The sequence below is a fragment of the Emydura macquarii genome, unplaced genomic scaffold (genome assembly GCF_026122565.2).
Source record: "Emydura macquarii macquarii isolate MOO-44397 ecotype Brisbane River unplaced genomic scaffold, CSIRO-AGI_Emac_v2 contig_2924, whole genome shotgun sequence".
Classification (NCBI taxonomy): Eukaryota; Metazoa; Chordata; order Testudines; family Chelidae; genus Emydura; species Emydura macquarii.
The window spans coordinates 3,782,632-3,795,512 of NW_027133061.1; the positions used below are offsets into that span (position 1 = coordinate 3,782,632).

At 47.2% G+C, this 12,881-nt stretch overlaps 1 protein-coding gene across 1 annotated transcript in view; it reads right to left on the bottom strand.

Moving 5' to 3' along the window:
• Positions 1 to 12,881, bottom strand: part of CDC42SE1 (CDC42 small effector 1) — a 50,560-nt gene continuing 37,679 nt past the window's right edge. The window contains exons 4-5 of the mRNA XM_067569386.1: positions 7,807 to 7,895; positions 1 to 6,176 (exon numbers count right to left, since the gene is read on the bottom strand). Coding sequence (XP_067425487.1) covers positions 7,824 to 7,895 — 72 coding nt within the window. The 3' untranslated portion in view covers positions 1 to 6,176; positions 7,807 to 7,823. The remainder of the gene's footprint in view (positions 6,177 to 7,806; positions 7,896 to 12,881) is intronic.

Here is a 12,881-nt window from a genome sequence, read left to right on the forward strand (position 1 = left end):
TTATGGAACAGAGTTAGAGTTTATTTGTAAAGGGAAAAAAAACAGAGGGACATTCCAACCTTCCACTTCACAAAACATGATAGTCTCTATTTCACATAAGCAGTCAGACAAAATCTTTGACTTTTATTTTTATTTTCAAACACACGCTTTGTAGGAAAAGCTAAGGTGTGTAAAAGAGGAAGAAGAATATTTCTGTACAACTGTTCCACAGACACACCCTCACCCCCATAAAACCGTTTCACACAGCAGAATATAATTGTAAATTCTCTACAACAGTCTCTCAGTACAGCAGAGATCGTGATAAATACATTTCAATGTATTTGTATTTAATTGTAAGAGGGATCCACCGAATAGCTAGCACTACGGCTTCCCTGTGCTAAATTTCTTTAGCACAGTGATACCATTTTATATGCAGTGCGATTCTTGCTTTAAAAATATATATTTCTAGGTACTAACCTCAGAATAGCCCAGCTATTCCATAAGAGTGATTATTTTCAACAGACCAGCTGTGAAATCCATAGTTTGTGCAGGAGCTAGAAATTTTACATCAACTTACTTATTTAAAAATCAAGTTATTGGAAAACTAAGCCAGATCCTTAAGATAAATCCTGTGGTTTTTTTCCCCCCTCTTTGCCAACAGTTGATATTTTCCAAATGTATGATGACTGAGTGAGTTCATTCAGCAAAGCGTTTGAGCAAATTCCCTCCTTCTTACCCATTCTGCCATTATTTTGTTTGTGGCTTTAAAAAAAAAAAAAAAAAAAAAAAAAAAAAAAGGCCCAGATCCTCCATTCCTTGCAAATCCCAAACTTCCACAGGAATTTGGGGCACCCAAGTGAGGGAGGACCCAGTTCTTCAAAAGTTAAGTGTGCATTCAGGAAGTAAAACTGAAATGGCCTTCACCAGAACTGTTCCAGCAAAGGAAGAATTTGGCAGAGCAGAGAAAGCCATCAGGCTGCTGCAGCATTGGTTGAGATTATTGGTTTTCAGGGTTATTTTATCCTTAGGGATTCTGGTCTCTGCCTAAGACTGTTCCAGATCTCTCTCTTGCATTTGATTTGCCCAATTGCTTCCGCTCAATGGGAGACTCTTGAAAATAAATAAATGCACACGCGTAAAGGAATCCTTGCTACGTCCTACTAATTTGTGAAGAAATATCCTCATCATTCTCTATCGTCCTGCATCCTGTGCAGTTATTTATGCCAGTGCAAAGCATGTAAGTTACTGTCATTCTGTTTGGCAACATTTGCAGTGGCGTAATTGAGCATGCAAGGTGCAGGACAACAGAGAATCAGGGCCCTCCTATGTATGCCTCTTGTGGCTTTAGGCTTTTAACACTAGAGCTTGTTCCCAGTGGCAAAACTCCCATTGACTTCAGATCAATGGGACCTAAGGATCAGGGCCTTAAAATGAACATCACATTTGGCCTTAGGGTCCTCCATTAAGCTGCGAGTGTTTTTCATCACTTGACACCAGTAAGAGCAGGGTGTTTGTTAACCTCAATGGGAAGTTGGACTCAATTAAGGGCTGCAGAATTTTGGTCCTTACTTTTGTTTCTCAGCGCAAACAGACATGCATAGCATGGTAAGAAAGGATCTTGCACTGATACCAGGGACAGGAGAGGGTGGTAGGGAGGGAATGATTTGCATTTAATGGTGACTTGTCAGGTCAAATTGGGATCCAAAACTTTATAAAACCTAACAACGATATCCATCTATAGCTGGAAAATAAAATAAAAAATGGAAACAATTAAAAACAAACACCACACAAACGTTATAGCCCCCTGCAGTATTGGGGTTGTAGAACATTGCAGGGTTGCAGTGATGGTGAACATAAAACTGAAACAGACTAGAAACCAAAGGGGGGAAATGGTCTATTTTCACTGTCAAAGTTGAGAGAAAATGTACAAAGTAATCAAAACTGCATAAATAGTGAAAAGTGAACTTGACCTTTAATTTCTTTTTCCAGTTACAATCATCTAATGAGTTAATAATACAGAAATTCATTTTGTGATGTTTTAAAATAGGCTATAAACCTGATGGTAACTTTTTAAAAAGCTACAGGGCCACATTTGAATTTGATCAGTGGGATAAACCTGGAGCAACTCTTCTGGCATCAGATGCCAGATTTGCACCTGTGTGATTGAGATCAGGTTGCAACGGGCAGTTAAAATCATCTTCTGAGAGCTTGCAAAAAAACAGATGTGCATTTTGCAGCAAACAGAATTGTGTGTTTCCTACACTGGTGGGTGAAATGTCACAAATTCAAAGCCAGGTTCTGCTCTCATTTAAACTAGTCCAGTGTTGCCATCAATGTTAGTCTGGATTTACACTGAGTTAGATGGAGGCACTCTGCATTTACACTAGTCTAAGAATGGAGAGCTTGTCCCCGTGACTGAAACCCAGCATTAATAATGCCCCTTCACTTTGTAGGAACGCTAGCAGGCAAATGAGATGCTTTTGCAACAGGCCTTCAGAGCCACAGCTAAACAATAGTTTTATGCAAATTTCTAGCTTTCCAATATACAAACAGGACTAAAAAAAAAAAAAAGAGAGAATGGCAGAATCTTAACTGTACATCAAACAGACTCCAATTCAGGGCACACCAAACCATTTAACTCCCAATCTCAATATGCGCTCATAGAAAGGCTGGCAGCGTCCCCATTTTGACAAACTGTTCCATGTCAACAAATGCATTTGGCAGTTCTAAAGATACACTCCCTCAGGCCAGCACACGTTTTAGTTTCAGGTTCTGGAAAAACCAAATCAGCATCTGCAGTTCATTTATAAAATGCCAAGGAAAGCAAAGCGCTACAGGAGCAAATTAGTGGAAAAGCACAGACTTGTTTTCTGCAGAAGAATTGATTTATCTCCATGGGTCAGCTTTCGTAGCTTCATCCAGAATATCTCTTGCTTGCAATGCAAATCAGGCCTAGGACCTTCCATAAGCTGGCAAAAAGAATCCAGCATATGAAGCAAAAACAGAACACAATACAGTTTCCTTCTCACCTTTGACCAGCGTGTGCATGTATATAACTAAGCAATGATACACAAAGGGGTGCGGTTGCAGTTTACTAACCCACAAGCACGTTGGGAAGATACAAAATGAAACATTAAGTGCCTCTGTCAGCGCCTACAGTTCCCGGCACAGATTATTTTTCCTAATTTTGGGGTGAATTTAATGCTGATAGAAAGGCATCATCTTGAGACCTTTGGAGGCCAACATCTTCTCTCCCGCTAGGGCAGCAGCAGGGCAAGTTTCCCACAACACAGAGCCCAGCTAGTGTCTTTCACTCTGCTCCAGAGGGGAATCCAGTTGCCGGAATGCATCCAAACCTTGGCCTTCCTTAGATACTGCCAGCAACCGTAATGGCCGCTTGTGGCACGGGGCAGAGACTCACCCAACAGCTGTCAGCTGGCTAACAATAGCTTTCCGTGGCTACTGATATGGGCTGAATTTGCCGGAGCAGCCTAGAATTTAAGAAGCTCCATATCCCACTACCAGGTCCCCCAAGCTGTCCCCGACCCTTTACAAAACAAAGCTGTGTAAAGGTGAGGCTAGCAAGCTCCTGGGTGCTTGGATATTCCTCAGTAATCATGCTCTCAATCCAAGCCACTTGGTAAACTGCATTTATGTTTATATTATGTACCCATTGCAGCAGCTCTTGTCCACTGTAGCCATTACTGACTGACACCCTCATTGCCTGGAATCCTGAAGCACAGCTGTCATGTCCATTAGCTGCACATCTGATCAGGCCCCAGTGATTCGTTTGCTCTTCCAAGATTTAACCCTTCACCTTATGGCAGCCGTCCTGCTTTGGATAGCTATGGACCAAATTCTCTACCGGCTTCCACCCTGGGCAGCTCCCAGGGGCCAGCTCCTGCTCTCACATGTACTGTCATAATTCAAGAGAGTCAGTGCACTGAGCTCAACGGGAGTTACTTCAGTGAAGAGGCGAATTAGGCCCATTACCTATAAGCCGAGGGTAATGGAAAGCAGCGCCCTCCCCCCCCGATTAAAAACAAATCAGCGACCTGCTCTTCTGGGGAATGTACCAGAGAACTGGTTTCAAAGGTGGATGTAGGTAAGAGATCCAGAGATGAACACTTTGAAGAGACATTGCATTCCCAGAGCATATTTCATTTAGAGCAAGTTGCAGTCAAAGCACCCTTATTCCCTAGGGCTGTGGATATGTTGGAATTGTCACAGCGTCTGCCTTATCCCTTACTCCCCGCACCTTTCATTGAAAGCTTTATGGTCACATATTAAAAGGCCTGATCCAAAGCTCCTTGAAGCCAATGGTATTCTTTCTATCAAGGGGCTTTGAGCTGGGCCCTAAGAGAACAACTATGACTGTATCCCCAGTGACTTTGGATGGAACCAGGTCCTGCTGGCAGGGCATCACTTCAGAGGAAACAAATTGCAGGAACAAATTCATGAAGACCAACATTCCCTCCTGGAGGATGCATCCACTAGAAAGAGGTAGTAACTGACACAAGATGCTTCAGATGTGTTTGTGGGGTGATGCTGAATCATCGCTTGGCGATTCATCTGTAGGAATTTGTCTCTGGAGCCATTGTCTATTTCCGCAGTAATAGGACAGTATTGCAGAGATATAGCTGAGGACTCTTCTAAATTAGCTTTTTATCTTTAAAAAAAACCCAAAAAACAAAACCCCCACACGTATGTTTTTGTGCCACACTGGCATCTCTAACAGAAACATGGAAGATGATCCCCTTTCAATCATGACTATGGTTTAGATGTACCACCTCTTACAGAACTGGTCTAGTCACAGAAAACTCTTTCACACACTGCACGAGATAGGTCTTAAAGCCGCAGGCCAAAGTTGTTCAAAAGTGACTTGGGATTTTGCAGACCCAATTTGAGACTTATGGGGGGCTGTTTTTCAGAGCTGTTCCCCGCTTTCTGAAAAATCAAGCCACGTTAAGCTGTCTTCAGCCTGAGGCACTGAAGATCACTCTTCAGTTCTGAAGATCTTGGCTATTAACATGCCCTTCTAAGTATGCTCAGGCAGCTGTTGACTGCTGTGTTGTGAATTTCGTTGTGCACCTGAAGAAGTATCGAGACCATGGGGTAAATCCATTCTTCCTAATAGACCTATTACATGGCACGAACAGCTCTTTGCAGACGCTTATCCTCACATCATCTGTGAGGAAGGCACAGAGTTATGAGCTGGGGAAACTGAGGCAGGGACGCCACCATTTTGAAAATAGTCTACTAATTTTGGGTGCCCAGCTTGCGACACCAAGAGCTTGATTTTCAGCAGGGCTGAGCACCCAAACTCCAGAAGCTAGGCACCTATGAAAAAAAAAACAAAACAAAAAAAACCAGACCCCCAGGTGCCTCAAATTGGGCACCCAAAATTAGTGGAGGCCTTTTAAAATGTAGGCTTAAGGCCTTGACTCATTAAAGCACTTAAAACCAATCTGCAAGAGGAATGTGTGTCAGAGACAGGACTAGCACTCAAGAGTTCCACTCTCTAACAACTAGACCCTACATCACCCATGAATCTTTCCATCTTAAAGCTCAGCCAACTAAGTTGCGTGGAGCTACAGACATGAATATTTTCTGGGGCTATTAAAGACCAGTTTAAGCCTAACACATCGGTGTTAAGGGAGTGTTTTGCTCTGACAGCGATCCAGATCATCAGCCCCTGGATTGGATCATATTCCAGGGAAGAAATCATATAGCTTGAAGACCAACGTACATTTTAATAACATCCTTTCCCCTCCCAGGGAAGGTGGGGTCAAGCGGTGCTCTGAGGGTTTCCTGGGCTGATCTTTCCATTCTTCACTGCAGCATTGAGCCTGACGAATAGACTGGCACTTGGCTGTTATTTTTGTGCTTATTGTCACAAATCGAGTTAGAGGGCTGTGAAAACAGCAGCAGCAGCAAAACACAAGCTGCTGGGATTCACATGGGGAGGGGAAGGAGCTATTAGGAGAGGAGGTTTCAGTATTAAAAAAAAAAAAAGAAAAAACTCAGATTGCACTTTCAGTGAAACTTATTAGATGCTGAGGAAACATGTAAAAAAAAATTCAAAGTTTGGGATCTGTTTGCATAAGTTATCGAGTGAATAAAGCGCTAGATATTTGTATTTCCACCTGTCTGGCAAACAGGTAATTCAAGTGTGGGCTGCTGACGTAGCCTGGAACCTGCAAAGTGAAACAGATTTAAGCGAGAGTTAAAACTTGCCCTGCATGGCAGAGAAGAAGAGTGAATTACCAGAAGTGGATGAATTTCATCCCCATGCAAAAAGGTCAGCACAAAGGCTTATGCACCCATTAAACCAATATTGCCCAGAGTCAGAGCTGCCCCTGGGAGTGGGTGAAGGCACAAAGGACTAGCCAAGGGCCTGGACTGACAGAGACTTATCAGTTACAGTGCCAGCTTTCATTTTTAAAGACGTACATGTGTAGCACTTATGCTTGAGAAGCAAACCTTCAAAATGTGACCAGAGCATCTGTCTGCCTGAGTCTGCAGAAAGCTGGAAGTGATCAGTCAGACCTGTGAGCTGCCTTATTTGTCTACATTGGTGCTAATTCAGATGCCAAGGATGATCCTCCAGATGGGAACATAGTTCACTATTTCACTGCTCAAAGCATATCAGAAAGGAGAGGGAGTGTGGGACATGCCAGAGACTAGACTGGGGGAGGGGAGGCACAGATATCTCCATTAAGATGTATCTGCCTTAAATGTCTCCTCAGGGTGGGGTGCAGCTGGGGAGGGGTGTATGATTGTTTCCAAAGGGGAGGGATTTCAGCTTCCAAAGGTTTGGGAATCACTGACTGGAACAGTGCCTGGGCCTTGTCCTGATTTTCAGCAGGGGGTCCCCTATGCAAAAGGAACTCAGGAGGTGGCAAATATTTTTTCTTCTTTCATTTTCCCCACAGCTTTATATTATGATCTAAGCTCTCTGTTCATCTGGAGATCGGATTGCTGGGGTAATCACACAAAATGATCAGGCGGGGATGGGGGAGGATTATATTTTTAAAGCCAAGATTTTCAGACGTGCCTCGCCCCACCTGAGACACGACGAAAGTGCCTGTTTTAATTTTTAGACAGGGAGAGGCTCCTACCCGCAGATTCTGAACAGCCACACCCCTTTCTGGGTAGGTCTGCACTGCATACTTAGATGAGGCTCTCACTCACGCTTGAGCCGAAGCTGCCCTCTGCCTCCGCCATCCACACACATCTTAGCACTCCACACACAAGCCATCCACACACAAGCACTCAGGACCCAGGTCCTAGGACCCTGCCAGGGAGGTGGATTAGAACCAGAGTCCCGTTGGGACTCGGGTACAAGCCCTGTCATTTTGCAGAGTCAGAAGGTCTGAGTAGCACAGCATGGACACGTTAGCATGGCTGCGAGACCTGGGTCCAGCAGTTGCAAGCCCAGGTTTATAGTGCAGTGTGGACGCTCAATCACGGGGGCTCAGAAGCGCTGAGTCCACAAGCCTGGGTCCCGCAGACCTGGGCTAACTGTGTGGTGTAGACAGAGCCTTAGAGTCCCTCTCAGCACTTCGGGAAGTCTCAACCTACAGGTTTCTAAGGCTGGGATTTCAGTGAGATTCAGGCCTCAAACCCCAGCCCTAATGTGAAACCTATCAGATCTCAGGTGTGTGATGCCTACTAGCCATAAACGAAGCAGGGGTCAGGCCAGCAGCTGACTGATTTTACTTCTGGACCTAAGCAGATTCATTGATTGAGACAGTACGTTCTGTGCAGTCAAACAGAAGGGGAAATTTCCTCTTCCGAAATTCACCAAGATAGCAAGGTACTTACACTCAATGTTGCCAGAGCTACAAAGCTCTAGAGCTACTCCATTGTCTCTCCCGTCCGCCTTTGGATCTCATCTCTTGAACAGCGCCTGTCTGCAGAGAAAGCATGCATAAAAACGGTCATTTAAAATGGTGCCTCTGGGGTATTTTTGTGCAAAGGGGCACAACACATGTGTTAGTGACGGCCTGGCTAAGAGCTGTTAACCAAGCTGTACTGTGCTGGCTCCAGTTAGAAAAACGGCACAGAACTCAACCAGCATCTACTGAGAATGTGCTTTCTGTCACCTGACAACGCGGCCATGGAGTGGTTTGAGCAGAGTTCTGCAAGTCAGAAGAGCTGAATTCCTCCCTCCCAGGCTGTAGCGTGGCACATGGGCTAGTTGGGAGGAAGGAGCTTAGCCTCAGACTTACAGCTCCTGGGTTTTGCACCCAGCTCTTTGAGGGAAGTGTTGTTCAGTGGTTAGAGTTCTAACCTCAGCTCTGCCACTGAGCTGCTGTGAGATCTCAACTAAGTGATTTTCCCCTGGCAGTAAGATGGGGGATAGATAGTGCCACCTTACCTGACAAGGTGGCAGATGGGCAGCACCAGAAAGCTTGCTTCTAAGCCCTTCGTGGTGCAGAGAAGCATACAGGGAAAAACCTGCATCCCTTCTCCCACTGGGAGTTCCCCTCTGGGCAAGCATGCAAAGGGCACAGAGGAGCCTTAGTCATGGAGATCGGGGATGGTGGGGTATCTTTAGCAGAGGCATGTGAGGCCATTGCTGGCTTTCTGCCAAGGGGTTCTCTGGCTCTGTGGGAACTCAGATAATTCCCTCTCCAGTTCCCATCCTTCCCTACATGCTAGACTGCTTCTCCGCTTGGCTGAGTTTGTCATTTCCCCTCCGTCACTGCATCAAACAGCCCCTGGATCCGGCAGCCACTCGAACGCATGGCTCACCACAAGCGCTGAGGCTGTCTGCTTGGTCAGAGGGAGGGTCTTTGCTACTGAGCTGTGGTGGAGAAGGGAACATGTGTTTCCTCCTCCTCCTCTCCCCTCAAAACTCAGGCAGCTGCTCTTGAAGCTGCCATTGATCACCTCCGCTCAGCTAGCTGAGATGCTGCTTAGGTTTTATGCCGCTGGATCTTAGAGAATTAAGTGCTGAAAAAGGAGATTCTGTTCAACTTCTTGAAGATATTATGAGTATCACAAGCTCTGCAATATCTGCCTGCTGGTTTTGTTTCTTCCACTGAAAGGGAGCCATCTAAGCACCATGGACCCTGGGGTCATGGTCATAGACCCCCAAAGAGATTTTTAGCAGGCTAACCAACTTTGTTGAGTATTAACATTTCTTCACATTTCAGGGTAATCAATGGCCACAGCAGACAAGACCAGGAGTCAGGCCCACCTGCTCGGACCACAAGATGTGGCTCCCTCCCAGCCATGGGAATGGAACCCATCTAGTGGTCAGAGCAGTTGGGCCTGGGAATGGAACCCAGGAGTCCTGACGCCCACCTCTACAAGTGTGCGCACTTGGCAAGTCACTTCCTCTCCATGGCCCATCTGTAAAGCAGGGAGAACAAGACAGACCTTCCCTCACAGCGGAGAGGAGGAGTTTGGAGGTGGTCATTCATTCCGGTTTGTAAAGCGCATTAAGATCCGCAAATAGGGCAGCACCACGTGAAGATAAATTACGAGCATCGATCGATGGCTTTGCACTGAAATTAGTTCCAGGACAAAAAAAGCCCAAACCCTGGTTCCTATAGAAGGAAGCACCAGTATGGAGAGAATTGTCACTTGCACGAGGCCCTAGGATCTTTACGGTGCCAGCTGCACCCCCGAGTTCACAGCCATCGTTTACCACCCTTTTTCAGCACGTTATGTGTCTGCATGCCTGGCCCTGGCAGGCTAGAACCCAAGGAGAATTACTCATGGACTTGTGCTTTCTCTGTCTATGCGTCCTGGCCCCACCCTCCAAGTTAAGCAGGTTTAATGAACTGGGCAGGAGCAACCCGGCAAAGTACAACTTGTCCTCAGGCTGACCTGACACTCACAAGTGGAAAAAGGAGTTACATAACAGCTGCTCCCACCCGGCCAGCTGCTGAGCCCCTTCCCGTCTCATGGGAGGCAAGGGCACTCCGAGCCGTAGGGGAGGTGCTGGGCACCTGGCAGGATCAGACCCCAGAAGAGCTCAAGCTAAGAGAATGTAAGGCAGCCAGACAGCTTTCTAAAAACCCGGGCAGAGCATGTGCCAATCTGCCAAGTTAACTTTGACCACATTTGTGTTTGCAGTACCTCTCCCCATCGCTGCAAAACAAGATTACGCTGGCTCCAGCTGAGACATGGTGGGTTAGTTGCCTCTGCACGGCCCCAGCATGGCTGTAATTGTGGCCTCTCTTGCTGGTGGACCCTAGTCGATCACTTTCTCCAAGTGAAGCCCTTTGATCATGAAACAAACATGCCACCTTAACCCGCAATCTTAGGGCTGGTTCATTACACTCAGGATCTCCAAACCACTTCCTACAACTCCAAAAAAGGGCCGCACACCTGAGAATAAAAATCAGGCCCTCTTATCTTCTGCCCGGTGCAGCTCCCTTTGCACAGCCCATACCAAAACACCTCCCAACCGTCGGCATCAGCCTTTCCAGCATCTTGCAGGAGCAGCCACTAACTGACTTGGACTTGTACCATTGCAGCCTGGGGTGAGAAGCCTCAAGTTCACTTCCCGTAGAACAGCAGCCAGCCCATCAGAGAAGACCAATAAGGGGCTGTATGAAATCAGAGGACACCTTCTTTAACATGGTCTTTCATGGACCCGCTCAGAGGAGGAAAGTCAGGAATGGAGATAGCCGAATAAGGGAGAGTTCCTGAAGAGGCTGCAGAAAGTGGCTAGATGTTTGGCCATAAAAATCTATGATGTGGCAAGGGAGAAATGGAATTAATTCAGGGCGGTCCTATAGCCTGCACCATGCGGCAGGTCGGACTAGATGATCACTGTGGTCCCTTCTGGCCTTGGAATCCAGGAATCTGTGAATGGTGCTGACGTCAGTCGCTGGTGGAAGGAGCCACTTGGGGACCTCTGTCATGGGCTTCCTTTCCTTGCTCAGGTAGGACTGGCAGGTTTGTTTTACACCTGTAAGTCAACAGAAGCTCAGTGATGAGCTGGAGTTGGCGCCTGGCAGTACCTCGTTAAAGTTCTCAGCAGATGGAAGGAAATTCCAGGACAATTTTCCTGCTCCCCCATTGAAGCATCTCTGCTAGCGTCTTCTGAAGAGCAAATGTTATGCCCGTGGAATGCACCAGCTTGCACCAAAGGGCAGAGATTTCCCCCCCCCCCCCTCTCATATTAGAGGAGGATCCCCTAGATTTCCTATAGGGTCTTCCCTTCACTGAGCCCAGCTTTGACCCCATTCCCATCTCAAACCACGCTGCACTCTGCTATCCATGTACTCAGCACGCTGATCAAGGGGAAAACCTAGGAGGTTTCCAGAGAAAAGCACTTCATACCGGTTTGTCGGCTCAGCCCTGGGGCTCTCTTCCTTGGCTGTGGTTCCCAGGAAGTGGTTTTGTTTAAGTGAGAAAACAAAAAGGAGAAGAGTCAGTGGCAGCGGCGCATAGAGAACCCAGGAGTCCAGAATTCCAGTCCACACCCTGAACGGACTCAAGAACATGGACCACTAGACTCAGAGCCGCAAAAGGAGTAGTCAGCCATTCAGAGAAAGTCGCTTGAGCCCATTTTGTGCTCCAAGTGCATTTAGAGGAGATTAAAAGAAAGGAAGAAAAACAACCAACCTACAGCTGACCCATCAGATTACCTCTGTTGTGAAACGCCGTAGCCCAGAGTCTGCCAAATTAAACACTGTGCTGCTGGGACTTGCATGTCACAGTCAAGAGCAATTGCACCAAGGCTGTGAGCAACTTCCTCTGTCAGCTGCAGGAAGGACGGCCAACCTGTCACAAGAAATACCTCCTGTGTCACTAACATCCTTTCAGAGTGTGACACTCTCCTCCTCCAGGCAACTTGGTGGCAAAATGTTTACAACTGGGGGGGAGGGGAAGAGATGCCCTCTCCTCCTCCTCCTCTATAAGTCATGGCTTGAAAATACACAGCCAGCAAAGTAACAGCCATGACAACTGATGGCAGGAATCAGCGCGGCATGGACAGCTGTCACAGGGAACCACTCCTCCACCCCTCCGGCAGACGGCGCCCAGTCTTAGGGAGCATCACACTGGCAGCCTGGATGCTGAAGCCTATTTGTCCACCAAACGAGGGACACGGCCTTGACGGCTCCCCCCTCCGCCACCTTGCCTCAGTCCTGACCTATGAGGTTCAGACTTTGGGGTCCATCCAGTCCTTGACCTATCCTACCATCCGCATTAGTGACGCCAGGTTTTGTGATATGGATGCTTGCACTCTAAGGCCTGACCTCAGAGCTATCAGCTCCATCCACACTGGAGCTACCAGTCAACCGCCTGCAGCCAGTCGCCATCATCCAGGACTGGCTTTGAACCAGTGACCCAGAAGGTACCCCTCATTTCCTTGAGCCACCCACTACAGAAGGGGGACACCTATGAAGTCACCCAGGTAAAGCTCTAGTGGCTGGTTCTTGTGTGTGAGAATCGGTCTTCCTGACTGACGCAAATTATACTTCATGCACCAGAGCGGCATCCAAGCTAAGTGCCGCTGCTTACGTATGTGCAAGCTTCTGCCCTAGCGAAGGTAGGGAGCAATGTTCCCTGATGCGGTGCTGTGGCGTTTGATAAATCCAGGCCTCGGGACGCAGCTGGATTGGAGTAAGCACTTTAGAAGAGAGCACTGGGCACTTGGGCCTTACAGCTGGGGCACGAGGAGTAAAGATCTCTCCTGCTGCAATAACGCAGACCAGAACACTGCAAGAGGCACGGCCACGCGGGCAGTGAGAATGCCAGACCAGGAGGAACAGACTCAAGAGATCAGCAAGGGTATTTAGTCTCATCAGTTTGGGAGTCGTCTAGCTGCCATTAAGAAGTTGCCTTGTTCCCAGTGTGATACTGCAGTGGCTGCAATCAGCTGGGGAGCTCCAGTTTAAATGGGATGGGGCTGGTAGAATGGTGCCCTCCGT